At 37.6% G+C, this 19,746-nt stretch overlaps 1 protein-coding gene across 1 annotated transcript; it reads left to right on the top strand.

The window, feature by feature from the left end:
- Nucleotides 1–2,253: 2,253 nt before the first annotated feature.
- PDPN (podoplanin) lies at nucleotides 2,254–17,692 on the top strand (the record flags this gene model as incomplete). The annotated part of the gene is made up of 5 exons (XM_082009303.1): nucleotides 2,254–2,323; nucleotides 14,335–14,420; nucleotides 15,001–15,133; nucleotides 17,158–17,193; nucleotides 17,577–17,692. The coding sequence occupies 5 exons, from the start codon at nucleotides 2,254–2,256 to the stop codon at nucleotides 17,690–17,692; spliced, it is 441 nt and encodes a 146-aa protein (XP_081865429.1).
- Nucleotides 17,693–19,746: the final 2,054 nt, after the last annotated feature.

Below are 19,746 nucleotides of genomic sequence, written 5' to 3'. Positions count from 1 at the left end.
CTGCAACTTGCACATCTCCCAATTCCTAAAAGCTCAGGAGCTCCAGTTCTCTATTCAGAATACAGTACAGTTTAAAGGAAGAAATTATTTAATTCAGCACATATCTTATCCTTCTTTACAAAGGCTTATTCCTAAACCTGAGACAAATTTGTATATATGAATAAGCATGAAAATGAAAGATCTTCAGAGTACCTTTGAACAAAATTGAATGAAATCCTAAAAATACTCTCCTGTTCCTGATGAGAATTCGTTAACATTAAAAAGTTACTGTTCGTTCCAGTTTGTCTTTCAGAGTGTACTACATTCATTTTTCATTCTGAAAATACATACAGAAATCCAAACATTCCATTCTGATAAGGTAAAGAATGATTTGTTTTGATTTTTCAAAATAAGTTTCATTTAAACTGACATCCTCCCCTAGCAAATTTCAGTTTCATATGAGTGGCATTTCCCAATAAGCAGACATTCTTTTAAATAAATTTGAAGCAGCATTATCAAGGAATCATTAATCCCATATTTTAAGATTCAAGGCATACTGGAAGTTAGTGTATGGCAATATTTCTTTTACTGGTTTTTCTAAAGACAATAGCCAATATTGCTGGTTGTTTCTTTGCATTAGCATTGACTTTTAATCCTACTCTCCTGGTGATCTTCAATACAAAGAACACAATTATAGCTATAGATATAAATTACGGTGCTAACAAATTCCTTTGGCACCTATCACTTTCAAAAGTAATGAAGAGTGCTATGGAAGGTGTTGCACTTCCCATCTGCAGCCCAGCTCTCTTTACATGACTGTATCACTGCTTACGTTTAGACTTGCTTTGCTTCTTTATAGCACAAAATGTTGCAGGGTCTTAATGAGGGCTCTGACTCACATTCACTGAGCAAAACCACCTAGCCATGTTTTGGGGGGTGGTGGGGGTGGGAGTGTTTTGTGGTTTTGGTTTTTTGGGTTATAAAAAGATAAAACCTCTCCAAGTCTGCCCAGCTCTTCTGCTGAGGTTACCTCCTCCACAACTGTCAGCAGAAAGGAAACCAATCTATCCTGCTGCTGCTATGCTTCAGTCTGATGTCCTCGTAGTGCAGGACTTCACGGTACAGAAACTGAGGGAGAAGGTCACATACTTCATCCACTCAACCGTGTGGCACACTGGTGTAGTTAGTTCACATGGGAGCACTGATTAAAACTCACCACATTCCTAAATAGATGTCAATCAGCAGATTATTACTTGCCCAAGACAAGGGGAAGATTCAGCAAAGGGTTAATATAAATCATTGCTCCCCAAGTCCTGCCTCAGCCCCAGACTCTGCCTAATAACCATTATTTGCGAGAGTGTCTGTTACAGATGGTGGTAGAGTGTTAATCTAGTCTTGCATACATGCCACAATGCTGATGCACAGAAACATATACATGAAAAAAAGTCACTAGACTCGTACAGACCATTGTACAGCTGTACGACTAATAGTTACATAGGAAAAGGAAAAATCCTCTACCTTTGTAGGGTGATATTAGCACACTGAGGCCAGCAAGCCTGTGGGCAGAGGTAAATGCTAAAGCACAGCTAGGATGTCACTTGAGGACACAAGCTGAGAGACACTTAGACATGCAGAAAAACTCAGGCAGTATTTACTGCAGAATTAAATAACCTGTCCTAAAACTATTTCAGTATCCCTAAATGCACATTCACTACCACACTTGCTCAGATAAACATGGGGGCTCATTTTGAAATGAAAACAACATCAGTTCACTGCTGGAAATAACAGGAAAAATGTCCTTAGTGTTGTTCCTTAAATATTTTTAAGGACAGTTTGCAGAAGGGAGGGAACTCCCTGAACACCTCGCTCTGCCTGAGGACCCTTTCCCTCTTTACTAAATAAAAGTCTTCTGAAAGCCACAACAGCTCCTGTAACTTTAAACCTGGGCTGAGATCATAATTTTAGTACTGACCAAACAGAGTGCAGAGGGCGGGCTTGGCTCATCTTTGAGGACCACCTTAGGCATGCTCCCACCCCTTGGCTAAAGAAAATAATGCCGACTTCACTCAGTTTTCTTTTAGCTGTATAGTTATCATCTGGGAAAACCTTTCCCCTTCAGACTACAGCAGTTACAAGAATATTTGGAATACCAAAGTATTTTTTGCAGTGATTTCTTTTTGTGATCTCAATTTTCCCCTGCCTCTAAAAAAATTAATCAGAATTTGAATCCATCTGGTCTCAGGATTGGAAAGCTATTCTGTAAGCAAATCAAAGATGTTTATTAAAGTTCAATTCTTCATCTTCGTTCTAGGAAGCATGCCTTTCGTAGCACTTGCCGAAGAAGGTAAGAAGAAACTTTGGTTCAAATTATTTCCAGTAATTTCCTGTAATTTAACAGTTTGTGTGCTTACTCATAGGCAATATAGTTGCTCTGTCCTGTTTATAAAGCTTTCTTTTGAATTCTTAAGCTACTACTAGGCATCTACTATGGCTGTAATCAGGAAAAAAGACCCACATAAAAAGTTTTCAGATGGGCTGAGTTACGATCTATTAGAAAAGAATTTTCTGTGTGTGTCTGTGTAAGGGAAGGAGAATGGTACAAGCAGTCAGGGAAGGCATTACATCGGCAGCCCTTGGAAATGTCTTCAGTGTCACTATAGTATATGCAAAGGAGACTGCGAGCAGTAATTTAGGTGGTGAAACTCTCTATGAAAGTAAGAAAGTGAGGGAAACTAAAACAGGAAGAATTACTACCTAAGGGATTTGAAGAGTGTTATGTACCTACTCAGAAAAAGTTTATTTGGCAAAAGTTTATTCCTTTTGAATTTTATAAGGAAAATACAATATACACTTCTAGATAAAACAGATGTTTTATCTAGTCTTTTTGCAGCTAAAGGAAAAGTCTGATTTATTAACAGTAAATCAGAATTCCCCTGAGCAGTACTTGATTCCAGAAACATCCCATGCAAATTCAGTCTTTCTGCGTAGTATTTGACTCGTTATGAATGAATTTGCCATCAGGCAATGTGCCTAATGTATGATGTATGTGCAAACAGAAAAATATGCCTGTAGTGGTAAAATACAGCTACCATTGCTACGGAACACGTTCCCAGTACTAGTGCTCTGAACAATAACCTGAAACTCAACCCACTAGTCTTCCAAAGCATAAATCTACCTGCCTGACTTGGATTTGGGGACCCTAACTGAAACATATGACCCGATGTTGGCCTGGTGACAGTCAATATCATTCTGCTGAAAATAATGGAGCTATAACAATATACAGGATGTGTGGATGTTGGCTTGAAACTTCTAATGGGTATTCCTGGTGTTCTGTATGCCAGAATATGAGGCTGAAAGTTTACAGTTATGCTTTAAAATGTCACAGAAAATCTAACAGTCAACAGATATTAGGCAAGTCTCAATTATTGCTTTCTAGGCTTTCTCAGAGATAAGCACTTAGGGCTCACCCAGCTAGCTTATCCTGAAAAAGCGTCAATATTAAATGTACCAAAGTTTAAAGCCATTAAGAATAAGGCAAAACCCACCACCATTTTATAGAATTACCTTAAGCAGTTTCTAGGATACCAGAATTACAGGAAAAAAGGTCTTTCATCTTAAGGCTTTTGGGGAATTTTAATGCATATTTTCTCTCAACTCAGAGAAGGAGTGAGCAACAATCAAACTGAAACCCTACTAGCGAGAAAAATGTAAAAATATTTCCTGCTTGCAAGATTCTACCTCTGTTTTATTACCAGTATAGTTTGCACCGAACTCCACAGTTGGATCTAGAACATGGTTTACAGTATTTAAGGCTTTCTGTGTCTGTTTAGGTTTCATGACTTTTTCGTCACATGGGGCCAATCATTTAGGATAGCTTCCAAAGGATACACCAGGAAAATAGACCCCAGATACAAAATAAGCAAGCCTCAAATATTTAGCATGTGTATCACCACTGTTTACTGGTAACGATCAACAATTACAAGTTAGAACAAACTTAAAATGACAATGCCACCTTTGGCAATCTGTGACTGTACTGACAATGAAGATGGAGAATTTTTGGCTTGTATAGCCCTAGGTAGAGTGGGTATATTCAGATATCTGAATCTCTGTGGCAGACAATTTGGCCTGAAGGTTTTAGACGAAAAAAAGTCTCCTTATCAGATTCTGATACCTCTTAACACTGATAAGGCCATAACTATATCTGCAGCTAACCTTTTTTTGTATTTGGGCACTCCATTTTCTGGATTGAGACCTAATCAAGAAAAGTAGGTTTGTTTTGATCAGGAAGCATATTTCCAAGGATTATTATTGGTTCCAAACTCGTCCTTGAACTGCCAATAAATTGAATTCAGCTGCTGATCCTAGTTGTAAGCATAGCATTTTTCCCCCTCCAGGCAGTGATCCACAATTTGAGCAGTTTCATTACTATTTGCTGTCTTTGAGCTTCTGCAACTTTATGAAGAAGCCAGAGGCACAGAAACCATTTCAGGACAACTGTGAACCGGAAAAGTGACTGGAAAATAGCCGTTACCACTGACCCAATAACAGGACTATCAGCCAACCCATGAACATAATTTCAGCAAAAACCTATGAATCTTAAGGGAGAAGTCAAAAATGCTTAAGCATTCTTTGCTCATAGAGAACACGCAAATTAAATCTAACATCAGTAAGTTAAAAATTAATCCAGATTTCTGTTAAAATTTCCTGGATTTGTGCCACTCTTAACAGAAATTTTTGGTCCCAGTCAGCAATGCGGTTTCCAAAAGAAACGACAAAAGCTCCTTTAACTGGGTCACGTAAAGCAAGACATAAAGCTGTAAAAATCATAAAATACAGTACTGATGTGGAAGAGGAGAAAATAACTGACTTATTAATTCCGTTCTTCATATGTCAACTTCCAAATAAAATTAGTGGCAGAAGTTAGCAAAACCACAGAAAGAATACTTAGTAACAAATCTTAATCACTGTCTACTTAAAACACATTCATGAATGTTCTATTTGTGTTATCTATTAATGGTTTAAATGCTAACTAAAACAGCCAAATATTTTGTCTTTCTTACAACTAATGACAGCCCTGAGCACTATACAAGCTGATGAATTTTTAGACTAATGCATTTCCTATTGAATGATTAGCAGATAGATATTTGTCCTAATGTGATCCACTTCAGCATGCGAAAACTCAGGCAAATCTTAGCACACAGGATCTGACCAAATGAGCTGAAATAGAAGTTGGCCTAACATTTTTCTGGGCATAGCATTAATCAAACAATTAAAAGCATAAGCATTCCAATGAGTCCTTTAGAGGCAACACATTTTTTAATTTGCAACTTTTCCCATGGTGCAAGTATCATTGCAGAGAAGGAGATTACTCTATTGGCCGTCACATAACATGAACAAAAATCAACATGATCTTTAAACAAGTTACCACATGTCATTTGAGCTGTATCAACTGTCCACATGCCTGATCTTACCTAGAGGCAAATAATAGATTATAAGTCCTTATGCAAGTCTCAAACAGGTTTACACTAGGTCATGTTATTTTACATTTGTTTTGGACTAAAAGTAAGCACATGGACAGGATAATTTGATGAAAAGTGTTTATAGGGTAAGAAAGGAAATTGAAGATTACAGTCAACTATGAAAGACTAAAAGATTTTATATGTTTTTCAAAATAGAATTGACAAAAATCACAAGGCAGGACTTTTTGAAAAGTATCTTGATTTTCCCAAGCTACGTTGCCAGTTCAGTGGCAAAACTAAATGATAAAATCAGGCAACTCTGAACTCTTCTGAAAATCAAATTCTGTAACTGCTGGTAGTAAATAAAATGAACAACCAAAATGAACAGCCACGCGTTACTCCAAAAGTGAGCCAGTTTTCTACCAGTGTGACAAAACCTTTCACCCTGCATCTGGCTGCATCATGAATCATGAGCGTGCTCGTGCATGTTGTTGTTCCTCTTATTAGCATGATATGAATCTAGCTCTACATGTCCAATACTCAAAATTTAATTATCACAAAAAGGAGAAAAAAATCTTACTGGATATCAATTAGTGGGGTTTGCAAACTAGTGAGTCGGTATTTTGCAGTGTCTTAGTACAAGACCAGCAGAGAACAGATAAAATCTGCTTTATCTTCTTCACTGGGAAAGCAGAGGCTTGCTCATCTGTAATACAAAAGTTACTTTTTGAATTTGTATAACTTTACAAGCAAAGGAAATAGCCATATTTAAAAGCTCCAATGGCCCTTTCATTAACTCAGGCTGCACAGTGAAAACTGGAAACAGAGAGGCCAGGTTCTCAGCTCCTGCAATTTAACAGTTTCCACCAAACCCATGCATTTACCCCAGATCTAGTACCTGTAAATCATCTGCAAAAATAAGCAGCTGAGAACCTCGAGATAAAAGAGCATTTTAATAGATAATAAAAAACAGTAAAGGAAGGATAGCCCACAGCATGCAGGCTGTTGGGCTCTGACAGAAGCATGCAGTATTTTCTCCTTGTGTCATTTGAGGCAAGCCATATGTACATGCGTACCGCAGAAATGACTACTGTTTGCCCAGCTCTAACATATGGTCTGTCTCAGTTGCACGTTTGTTTTGTTGGTTTGTTTGCTTTTTGTCTGGATGCGGTCAGGGACTACAGGATGGAACTCAAATGCTGCCAGGTCCTACTATTCACTGCATCCCAGATGCATGCTGCAGACAGGCAGCCTCTAAAAGGGCCTTCTCCAATTTGTGTGTGCACATACCATAGCCTCAGCCTGAATTAATGCTGCCGCAAAGCTCACATAGCCGTGTTGTGCAGAGCTTGCTACACAGCATTTCAGAAAAAGATGTAGGATTGGGAGTATAGGTATGTTGGGATGTTCTAAAGAGAAACAAATGAGAAAAGCAAGAGACAAATTCACTATTGATTTCTAGCTCACTGCCTCAGAAGCCTGGCCAAAGACTCTCCAAGGAATAGAAACTGTGATTCTATGCACATTCTTTGTGTTGCTTTACGACTTCCTCATGTGTTTCCATCATTGTATTTGTTGATTACAAACACTACAACATCCAGCATAAATTGCATCAGAATAATTCTTTGTGAGGGCACAATTCAGCTGTGTGTACCATTTCAGGTGAACACAACACCCTCTCAGGAGGGCTTGAAAAGTGTATGAACTGCTGCTAAATCTCTAAATTCCAAATGCATATTAAGATGTTTTTATGACTGTAGGACCCATCCAAATATTAGCTAGTATGTTATTAGTAAGTCAGACTAAAGTCAGACTAAACTATTGGAATGGATCTTGCTTGCTGTGTGGCAATATAAAGCAGCTAGCCAAAAATCATTGTGTGAACAAAATTAAAGCCTAGACAGTTTCCAGTTAGTGTTTAGCATGCATATAACAAACAAATGAGTTAAGAATGATAATGTAAACAGTTCCACTGGCAGATAGAAGGGTTTAGTAAGGCAGCTGTGAAAGGGCATATGGCTACAGCCTCAAGAGTTTTGGGATGGAAGCAATTCAGGAAAAAGATTAGTTTATTACTGTATTAAAGGTCATTTCTTAATTCCTCTCTTCTGCACTTATATATCCCAATATTTGTACACAGATTATCTGCTTTCTGCTGCACACCCCGTAAAATCTGCCGATCCATTACACAAAATTTTGTACTCTTCACCTTATCTTAGCTCCAATGCTCATTCCTTGTCACCCATGCAGCGATAAAACTGCCGCATTACTGTACTGTGTTTATGTGCTGCTTAGAAAGATGCAGAAGAGATGCACACCTTGATCACAACTCCGATCTTGTTGCCCTAATCAAAGCCCTACTGCTCAGAGAAAACAAAGATATTGCTAGTCAGACTGCAAACAGGGCAACAGGGTCGTGGGGCAGCAAATACCAACGTGAAAGTGGTTTTATCGCACATTCACAAGACAGCAACTCTGAGGTCAGTGTACTCAGATACGAAATCAGATTGACAGCAACGCTATTAAAAACATAAACCGTAGAAGACTCACCTCTAGTTCTGCAGGGAATATTTTAAAGGAACATCCCATAATGGAGTTAAATAGTCTCTTCCTTTTAATGCCCACGGCTCTGTGGCTATTCTTATCACGCATAAGAGAAAGCTCAGTAAGTTACCACCTTTTCCTCTTGTGGCTTTGTTTCATGACTGTGGTTATGGGTCACACATATATAGCAAGCACTTGAAAAGCAGTTAATTTTCTCTATATCTGCCCAGTTAAAATATATTTTGTTTCACTTCTCTGTGGGTATCCTATATACAGGCAATGTAGAGTATCATAACATTCAGAAGACATGTGATTCACTTCGGAAGCAGCCAAGTGGTTCTTTGCTACTTGGCACTGTAGATTTAAACTCTGGCTTTGTTCCTTTGACTAAGCCAGCCACAGCAATAGAAACCATCTGTGGTAGGGTGTGGTGACCAAAGGAAATGTTTCTGACAATTCAGCAAAACATTGTCATCATGAGCTACATGGAATACCTGAACAAAGTCAGTCATACTCTAAATAAGGCTGAGCTAAATCCTTCCTTGTGCACCATGACTATTTTTCAAGTGGCAGATGCTTTCCAAAGTTGACGGTATTTGTCATCCAGCTTCCTTCATCACATAAAGCAAAGCTGTCAGTCTTTATATAAGGAAAGTGCAGGAAGCACTTCAGGCTTTAGACAGACAGTACATACTTTCTCCTGAACAACAGAAAGTCTAAACACTTAACACATATGCCAGGGCATTTCTTTATCATGGCATTGATAAAGAAAATTACTCCAGCTTCCAGAAAGAATTAACAGAGAAAGAGAAAATGCCAGTGCTGTGGCCCCAAACAGGCTAAAGATACAAAGTTCTCAGGATACTGTTGGTGTCATGAATTTTGCAGGAGCCACAGGTACAAATGAGAATTTCAGTTTTCATTACAAAACTTCCTTGCTTTTCTAACCTCTGAAAATTTTAACTGTCCTAAGGCTCAAAATCCAGAAGGCAAAACCCAGACTCCACTATATTATATTCTTCAAAACCTCAAATTTTCAAGTACAAAAAATTTTGTAGCCTGGATTTGGTAGCATTGAACCATTTCACACACAAAAAAAAGACTCACCTATATGCTTTTTTAAATACCTGGAAATGTTTAAGCAATTATAGAAAAATAATGGGAAACTACTTTCAGAGAAAAATAGGCTGATGAGGTAGGTTTTGGACCTGGCTCTGGAATATGTTTAAGTTGAGGATGAAGCCAATAACAGACAAAAATGTATTTGAAAACTACAGAGCTGCTGCTGAGACATTATGTATTCAAAAAGCAGATATCTTATCAACTCATACATTTTTGTTAAACTTCCACCACCATGAATAAAAGTTTCCGCTGAACTACAACTGAACAAAATTCCAATAATGAGATGCTGACTTTAAGACTCACTTTGCTCGCAATCAAATTAACATCTGAGTGAAGAATGCTTCCTCAGAAAGGGAATTTTTGTACCAGGACATAAATAAATACAGCCAAAATAGGATGGCTAACGCACATGTACATACAAAGTTCTTCAAACACCACCACTTGGTCTGTAACAGTTCAGGAAGCAGGTACTAAAACAGTCAACTCCAGATAGTTAGCTCAGTAGTATCTTAAACAGATACTTGAGCGGTATCTCCCAAGCGACCTGTCCCACTAAATTCTTTCCCTTGCTTTTCTAGAGAAGCATTCCACAATGTACCTCTCTAGCACAGCTGGATAGGGTACAATATGATATTTATAAGATGCAGATAAAAATAAACTTGAATTTTAAGATCAAAGCTTTTGTTTGACAGTTAATCTGCTAGTTTATTTTTTTAGCTGTTATAAATAATTGAAGCTGCTTTTTTTTTTTTTTTTTTTTTTTTTTTAAATAGGAGCAGAGGGGCAACAAGCCCCTCCTGCTAGAGGGAATCCTTTAAGGGTAGCCATTTTTACCTAGTAGCCTCTTACCACAGAGATAGAAACCCATGCTATATTCAGGGCTTCCTATTCCAAGGACTAAGCTAAAATACAGGCTTACAACTGCCTTTGCCCACTAGTGTCTGGGTTTATTCAGACTGCTGGTAAAGAAACAAGATCCTACAACATTTTTCATCTTCAAAAGTATCTTTGTTGGTTTTGGAGATACCTGAAAGAAATGCTAATGAACAACAGTTTTACAACTCACTCTCCTTTCCAACACAACCACTGTGCTTTGAAAGCAGCCCTAAGAGGTTTTTCTAGTAAACTGTCACTCCATGCATAACAATGAGTAGTGAGCTCATCTTCCGCTAAGTGGGTCATGGGATGCTTAACCATGGGATGTTTTCAAAGCAGTATTAAACTTTTAAAGACATCAGATTTTCTCCTGGTGTGAGAAGTTGCAGCCTGATAGCAGCTGGGAACTTTGAACTGAAACACACCCAGCTGGAACTTTGGCAGAAAGAGATGTCATGATTAATTCACATCTGCAGCAACGTATAGCTGCAAACAGAAGAGGCCATAGTGTTAGCTGGAGACAATCGGAGCACTGTGAGGCAGTGTTTTTATTTACAGCCTCCTCAAAGATAATATTAAGAACATATGCAGAAGCACTACTTAACCCTATGGCTCTTGCTGCATTTGGCCCACATCAGATGAAACTAGCAAATGACTAAAGCATACACTCTTGCATCCCATTTACATTCTCTTTGAAGTCAGCAGTACATGTGCATGGGAAATAAGTTTCACATCCCATAGTTTCTCTCAATTTCATTTAAATAGTTTTTTTACTTTATTATGAATTTCTTTGACAAAGTTATCCAGTATCAAATATTCCTTCCTGCAGACACAACACACTGATAACAAACTACCTCCCGGTCTTCCTTTTGGTAATAGTTCAGTGGTGTCTGCTTAACTACTGCCCAGACCACCTCTACTGTCTGTCCAGAAAAACAAACCTGGAAATATAGTCCAGGAACTATTCTCCAGCAAATACAGGACCTCAGCTTGAATGCAGTATTAGGCAGATTGGGCAAGGCTGGGACAAGACCTCCACACTGACAGAAATTGCTTTGATCTGGAAGCTTTAGGAAGTTGGTAGGGGAGCTATGAAAGGCAGCACTTCCAAGGATGACTCAAGTCTCAGGTGAGCTGAATTACCTTCTGTAAATATTTATTTTTCCATACAGACTCTTAAAGACAACAAGGGCAAGCAGAGACCTTATTTAGGCACCTTTATTAAGAACCTAAAATTAGGCAAGATTAACCTGGGCCACCTCACTGTACACCAAGGGCAAGTGCACTGAAATAGATTTTCTAAATGTCACTCATTGCCAGGAATCTGCAATAACTGTCACATAAAGAATAATTATTTCATGTTTCTTTGTGACATTCACCAATTCTCTATACCCTTGTTCTGTGACGCTGCTTCCTTTCCTGCCTTCACTCTCAGGTAATTCTAGTCTGAATAAGCTGCTTGTTGTTAACATACAAAACCTATTTCACTTTCTACTTGAGGTTTTTCCTCTGGTAATTGGTTTCCTCCATCTGCGCTCGTTTTGCAACTAGTGAATAAAGGATGTTTTTTCAGTTCCAACTGGGATTACAAGGTAAACTGACCCATACACAATTTGTATTGTTAAGCTCTATTGCTATTTCTTTCTTTACACTTAACATTTACACAGCATAATCCCAATATTGTACTTCCAAGACATTACTTTATAAGCAAAAAAAAAGTATTATAAAGTAGTGTCGTATCTTAAAATGCCCTGATATTTAGAAGGTGGCTAAATCAACACTCCTAAAAGTCAAGCCCCCTTTATTGCTATCTCAAAGGAAAAGTTTTCAAGGCTGCTTACCTGGGGGATTTAAAACAAAAATGACCAAAACATTATTTTTACCATCTAACTTAGAAATATGATTTAACCCGGCCTGTTCCAGTCTTTCCATGGACTATAAGGTGATTCCACACTATAAGGTGATTTTTGGGAGACTGGCTGTCTTCCTTAGCCACTATATTAGGCCTCATGCTGGCATAACATGAATACACTTTTCTTCATCTGTTAGTGCCTAAAGTACTACCTGCACACCCTTTTGGCTCTTAAATAGAAAGTGCATCTGTATTCAGGCTTATAAAGGTATAAAAATATAAAATTCTATTTACTTCAGTAAATATGAATTAGAAATCTAAATTTAGATCAGTGTTTAGTCTCTGGGCAATGGGACAAAACTCTCAGTCTTACATTGCTAGACATAGATGAAAATTTTTTAATTTGGTTCAAAAATGAGTTTTGGGAGCAAGGAAAAATATTTGCAAGTTTCCAGTAGAATTCAGATGACAGTTTCAAGGAGATGATTTTCCAATGTCAAATCATTCATATTCTGTATGAAAAATTTTCTTTAAAGTACCCATGCGTTCTTCTTTACTCATTTCAATATTAAATATTGTCTTTTTCATTTGAAATAGCATTTTTAAAATGGGTAGTTAAAAAGTAAAAAAAGCTAAATGGAACTCATAACTAAAAAAAAATTTCAAAGTGAGACCTGCATAGCTGATCCAAAGTGATTCTATTCTTTTTTCAATTTTGACTGATATCAAGCCAAATTCACATTCTTTCTAACTTCAGTCAAAGAACAAAAATTATGTTTACTTGCCTCTATGTTACATTCAACACAAGTAACAGTCCATTTAGGAGTATTAAAGTCTTTCATAAGAAATAGTCTTACTATTTGGCACTAGTCTAACGATTCAGAAATAAATCTGACTTCAAATGCAGAAGAGATGAGAACATTTTTAGGTCACTAAATAAAAACAGGTGTAATGACTGGAAACAGTGTTGAGATTTAATAAAAAAACAGGTCGTGAATATTTCTCTTACATAAAATAAGCAAATGGTACAGTAAATCCCTGCTTTTAGATATCTCATGTGAGTAGCTGTCCTCCTCACCAAAGAGATCACTACACAGCACTACCAATCTACCACTTTCGATTTCCACATTACAGAGGCATCAAACTATCTTGCAAAGGAAAAAAGGGTTAGGTATTCCTTGTTCATAATTAACCTGTTAGCAACTGACAATTGTTACCTTCCCTCCATCATAGGCACATGATGTGTGAGCATCCAGGGTTTTCTTCAACACCCGTAAAACTTCTCTGCTTTTTGAGGAGAATGAACATGGCTCTGTCACATAAGCTTCAACTATCATTGCAATATTTTCTAGCAATAATTCAGTATTATGCTGAAAAAGTATAAGCTTGATGTGAGAATGTTTGGACAAACTTTTGCTCTGACTGCTGAAATAAATGCAGGCTAGATGCAAAATTTGAATTCAGGAAAGAATTTTCCAGAAGTTTTGGGGGTTTTTTTCCTGAAGTTTTTGCTTAGGACAATGTCTATTATTAGCTCTTCACTTAAACACTGGTATCTGGAATCAGCAGCACTCTTACGCTGCAGGCAACAGCATAGCAAGCAGCCTCACCTACCTTTATAATCATGGTGAATTAGAAACTCCTGAGAGATATCACATTACAGTAACATCATACTGTGTATGGTCTTAGTTTTATGAATCAGCATGAAACGTAATCAAATGATACCTATGTTTTCAAGGTTTTGTTGAAACTGCCAGGATCCTTCACATATCCATCTCCTCCGTGTTCTGCCTTGTTCCATTCCCATTTTTCCTACTGAAGTTTGACTGCATTTGTAAAGAAAAAGCATTGTGTGGGCCAAAATTTAAGTCTGTTACACCAAAGAGCACAGATGACATATATAGTCTAGATTAAAAAGGGAGACCTCACATTGTTACCTAAAAAATTCAAATTATGGCAAGTAATGTCTGCAAGTTCAGAAAGATCTCTGAATAGACTGCAGGAATATTTTCTAAACTGTAGCTACACCCATAAATATTAATAATAGTTCTAAAAATAAAGGTTGCAGCTAGGACTGAGCTGAAAGATGGAAGAAAGCTCTTATTATTTTAGAAAATGGAAGATGCTTGAAGTAATTTATCCAAATATATAAACTAATACTTAACTTGAAATCCAGAGTAGTCGCATCCACCAGGGCAGAATCTTATCTTTAAAAAAAAAAAAAAAAAAAAAAAAAAAAAAAAATCTTTTCTTGGACAAAGCATTTAGTAGCCAATATGTTTCAAGGCTGTGCCAGGGTTAAGTGATGTGTACTCAAGCTCTTTGTCATACAAAAGTATAGGAGAATTCAAAGTTAATTCAAATAATTTTGCAAACCTGGGGCACGGGCAGAGAGATTGAACACTACATAGATCTCATGTTTAACAAAATTTAGATGTCAAAGTAGCCAGAACATGCGACTACCAAGTAAGATCCTAACTCACTTTCTAAAATTTTGTCCAGCAAGCTCGGTTCTAGAAGGAGAAGAAAGTGCAACAATTGATTTCAGAGACAGAAATGACACAGAATTTGAAGAATTACCAACCCTGGTGAGTATCATTCCAAGGAAAGGTTCCTTTAGGTTACCCTGATTTCATATTGGCTTGTGGCTTAGATTTTGAATAATAGTTATAAAGAATAACCTTGAGTTCTAACATAAGATAGATCTAACACCAATGCTTTTGCTTTGCAAGCAATCAGGTTGAGGCAACAAAGTTGAAAACATTTTTGGCAGTTCTGTACCACAGAAAGCATTCATAACCTGCTTATTCACTGCCATTTGCCTCTTCTAATTCAGTATCTCTCCACTAGCTTCAGTGAAACCAAACTGTTTAAAACAACAGCAAAAAAAGGCAGGTCTGCAATATTCTGCAATCCTCTCCTACACCTTTTGTAGTCCTACCGAGAGGTCACCTGATTTAGAAAGCCTCTAGCAGGGAAGACAAATCAGCTTGCTTTGGCTTTTTTTTTTTTGGGTCCCTGTACACAAGTCAAAGATGACAGACGATAGCTAAAAAAGCATCCACAGGGCACCTGACAGACCAGGCAATTTAAATGCTTATTTCATACATGTAGACTGAACGTACTGAGGTTTTCTTTTTCCCCTCTTTTTCCCCCCAATTCTTGTAGTTGCCCACAAGACTACACAATGTAACAAATCTCTTGCAGTTTGGACAACTGATGACCACAGAAAGTGCACTTGCCCCAGGTGAAGACACCAATAATTCTACTGGTTACGAAGCTAACACAGAAAATGTTGATGGTAAAAACATCTTTCATTTCTATTTTATTATATCAAAGTTCTACTGCCATGTACTAAATAACATCTGGAAAATTCAAATACCAAGTTTAAAGTGATCTCAAAGGTAGCATTGCTGATTTTTGAAAGGGAAAAAGAAGATTTCCTAAAATTACTCCTTAATAATCACTCAGCATCCTAACTTCATAACAGATGTGTGCTGACAAAAGGCATGAGTAGCTATACCATTTTGTCCACCAGTGCGCTGCCCGTTCTACCCTAAGGCAGGCAATAGCTCCCTGAAGCCTTCGTTTTCTTTTCAGATGATTAGTATAAAAATCACACAGTTCTCTAGAAATTTTTTTTTTTTAACCAATTCAAAGATCCTCAGATGCAGAAAACATAACTGTTACAGCCTGGCTGCCCTCTCAATTTTCCCCTGAGTTGTCTGCCGTCGCTTCCCTGGAGAGACAGTCATGCACATACAAAGCAAACCGCACCCATGTCCATACAGAGTCAATGAGCAGCAGGTTGGTGCAAAAGGCTGATAAAGTGTGTTCTGACCCGTTCACCTTATGCCTGCTTAGCTGTCTTCCAGAGAGATCACTGAGTACCTATGCTTTTGTGCCTGACTGCGTACAGAAGAATTTATGGGCACAAATAAGTGAGCATATGCTCTATATGGCTTCTTTTGGACCAGGATTGTTGTTAGCGGTTCACTCTGCGCATACCAGTAAGAAGTAAGAGAGCAGAAGCATCATAGTTTCTGCTCCGATATTCCAGTCCTGTAACGGTATCAACAACTGGTCTTAAGTTTAATGAATATCACTTTAAAATGTTCAGAGGAGCCGTTATGAGAAAAGAGGTCTTTTTTCTGTTTCCAGACAAACTTTTCGATAACTACATGCAAATTTAGCACGGTGTCTAAATAAATGAAGAATGGCTTCTCCAATTTATGTGAACAGTAGTAGCTGCTGCCAACAGATGCTCAGGGTGCACGTCACCTCAGGTACAAATGCAAAAATCAGATCACAAATATTAGAAATCTGTGAGGCTGGCAAGTATGTCAGTCACCTATCAGAATACATTAGTGATAAACTTAATTCACATGAATGGCAATCTGTCAATCACATGTCAAATCAGTTTGTTTTTAGCATATAAGCTTTGCTTTGAAACAGACAGTCAAATCAAATCTCGTGGCAGTTGCATTTCTATAAAGTCCTGTAGTATGTATATTATTAACTACTCCTCCTCTAAGTAGCCTAAGCCAATTACCTCTAGACAACAGCTGTGAGCAAACACTTCTTTCTTTGGCTAGCTTGTTTTTGAAGCTTCCATGTTCTACAGCAGTTTCATATCCTTCAATAGATTACACATTTGCTTAAAAATTGTACATACTTTTATCTCCTTTCCCAACCTGCTTGTCTCTGCTGAGAGTGTAGACCTCTTGTCTTGGCTTACCATTAAGGGAAGCAGCGTTTAGCAGATTTGAATTTTAGATAGAATTTTCAGACTTTTCCTAAAGGATATGCTATAGATTTGGGATGACATACTTCCAATCAATTAAAAGTAGCATTTGTGATTCATCTGTTTCTGATGGGGACTCAGCTACAAATTCAGTTCCAGATTTAGAGAAGTGTACTAAAGAGATTTTATACAACCTTCCATACACACACACACAAATCTATTTAAGGAACCTGAGGAACTTCTAAACTGACAAAAAGTCTTTATAAATAGACAAAGTATAGTTCAGCAAATGCACCGAGAGCAAGACAAAAACCTTATCAGCCTAAAACTGTCGCAGACAATCTACAGATCACAATCAGTACTTTAGATTTTAATTTCTTTCTATTACTTCAAAGAGCTCTGTGCACTCATTCTCTCAAGCTTTTCATTTGCTCACACCCTATGAAAAGAACAATATATTACACCACCCACAAACCATTGATATAGGTGATGAAAGTTTTCCTTGGTTATAGCATTATAAATTGGGATGCAAAACTCCGTACAACGCAGTATAAGTAATTTTTCTCTTTCTGGCTTTACAGGTGGACTGAGTGGGGAACCGGAGAAAACTGAAAAAGGTATTAAACAAAAGAACCAATTACAAAGACAAAGGAGAACTTAGCTGCCAGGTGATACCCTTCTAGAAGCCACTAGCTATGCTCATGCTATTCTTAAATAAAAGTTTTAGGAGGAGCCACAACCTGCTCCTTGATCTACCTCCTCTGGTTCACCCAATTACTGTCTCCATAGCCACATCTGTACAGTGCCCTCCAGCCCAAAAGCACATTTAAAGGCTACAAATAAGCCTGCTGAACTTACCAAACCTACTTCAGAGTTCCCAAGACATAAGGAAATTTTCCCCAAGGAGTGGGATGCAGCAGAACAGTGTCAGTTCTATCAGTAGCCTCTTATCTACGGTCTCCATGAGAAACATGCTAACATTCCCCACTTTTTCTTTCAGGTGGTCTGGAAACAATTGCACTGGTTGGAATAATTATTGGAATCATAGTTGCAGTTGGAATCCTTGCAGGAATAATAATTGCTGTTGTAAGGAAGATGTCAGGCAGGTACTCGTAAGTAAATTGCTAATCAGGCTTCTCAAACAAGAATCATTCTCTTAGCAAGGTCACAGGAATCAAATTTCTAATGCTTCCGTTTTGACAAAATAACCTATTTTCATGTTACACAGTGCCTACTGATTCAGCAAGAGCTGCCAATGTGACACGGGTGAGCTAAACCCCCTCACATGCTTCAGAAAAGTTTGTCAGATACTGCATGCATGCTTTTATGATATTCATCAGGTGCATGCATTTTGGATTACTCTACTGCAGAGATAAAATTTACTATGAAGTATTACAGGACCAACTTCTGGAAGAGCTGGATAACATGTGAATACTGACGAGTGATCTTTATCTTATTACTCTGGACATTTGTAGAAACTATTTTGGTACCAGCAAGATTCATAGGTGCCATGCAAATCAGAAGTGCTTTACAAACTCCAAAATAGTAAGAAAACCACACTACATTTACCAAATACTATTCACCCAGCATTAGCCAGTGGCAGGAAACAAACTGTACTTCCAGTAACATGGATAGGAGAAAGCAAAATCTGAACTGGGAAGAGAAATACAGTGGTGACAGGAAAGACAATGAGAGAGGGGGAAAAAGATCACATAACTAACACATTTGGGTAACTATGAACAATAAAACATCTGTGTCTTTTGTTTTACAGGCCCTGAACATAGTTGAAACAAGCAACAACGGCATTCTACACCAGAAAATACAAATGCTTCTTATTTTATAAGAACTAAAGACTATTCCCGTACTGGTGTGAGAAGATGATCCGTGGAAAATCTGGTCAAAGAATTCCAGATCTATGGGGATCCCACACAACCCTAAGGACACCTTTCCCCCTGCCCCACCCCAAACCACAGAGTATGGAACATTTCATAGGAGTTTTACTAACCAGGAATTTACTAAAGGAAAAGATTATGCAGTAAGAAAACCCCCAGCAGTAATGAGATTTACATCTGAAATGTGATTTGCAGGTAATAGATGCTAGCTTGACTTTTAAATGCTACCAGCAAAGATTATTTCACATTGTATTTTATGCATTTCTTTAAAAAGCATATGCAGAATCTTTTAAATGTTTTTGGCTGGTTAACTGCTTGTGGCATGTTTATCTACCAAATGATGTATCAAAAAGGAGGAATTAGCTTCAGAGACAACCAATTATTTACAATTTTAGAAAATATTAAATATTGGAAGCTAAAAATCTTTCCACTATTGATACAGATTTTCTGCTCTTGATACTTATGTTATTATGTGGCAAAATACGGTAGGCCCAGCTGGAACTGACCTACCACCCAAGAGTTTGCTCATCTGACTGTCGCACCAGGAATTTCCTGTCTTCATGGCGGGGATTGAAATACACATCCTGAATTAAAGGGTGCTTGGAAAATACCCAATTTTGATGGGTCACTTTAACCAGTTACTCAGCACACTTTAGAGCTGACATGTTGAAGCTTTTGAATTAGTACATACAATTTTCTTTGCAACTGTCTCATTTTCTAACTGTATAGTTGGCTTGTTGATAACAGATGTGCAACACTAAATTAGAAAATGTTAGTGAGATATAACACATCTTTGGACTCTACAACTTTTCTATGGCATATTTAGTGCAGCTGTACCTGGATGCACACAGTTCAGAGCAAAGGCTTTGTATGTCAGGTGGCTGCAATGCATCATGTTTGGTGTAAAAATCACAATAATCCATATGGTCAATAATTGCTAAACATGTCAACTTATCTAGATTTGCTCTTCTGTTCCTTTCATGTGCCATGAACTCTCATATCAATCCAAGCTTTGGAAATAAAAACTATGATTTAAATTGTCTTATACAATAATTGTTCTTTATTTTCTTTAGAAAACTTATAAAATGTTTTAAACTTCCCTCAATTTTCCTAAAATTATTTTGCTATTTGGTTGTAGCTACTGCACTGACAAGACAACTCATTTGACACTGATAAGTGAAACTATCATCAAAACCAAACATGTGAGGGAAAACAATAATTTCAAGGTCTTTTTAGTGCAGTTCTAATGGGGCATGTAATGGGGCACTCAGTCTGTGA

Source organism: Phaethon aethereus (genome assembly GCF_964289735.1).
Source record: "Phaethon aethereus genome assembly, chromosome: 21".
Classification (NCBI taxonomy): Eukaryota; Metazoa; Chordata; class Aves; order Phaethontiformes; family Phaethontidae; genus Phaethon; species Phaethon aethereus.
Note: the sequence above shows the minus strand (reverse complement) of the source record. Positions and strands in the feature narration are given on the sequence as shown.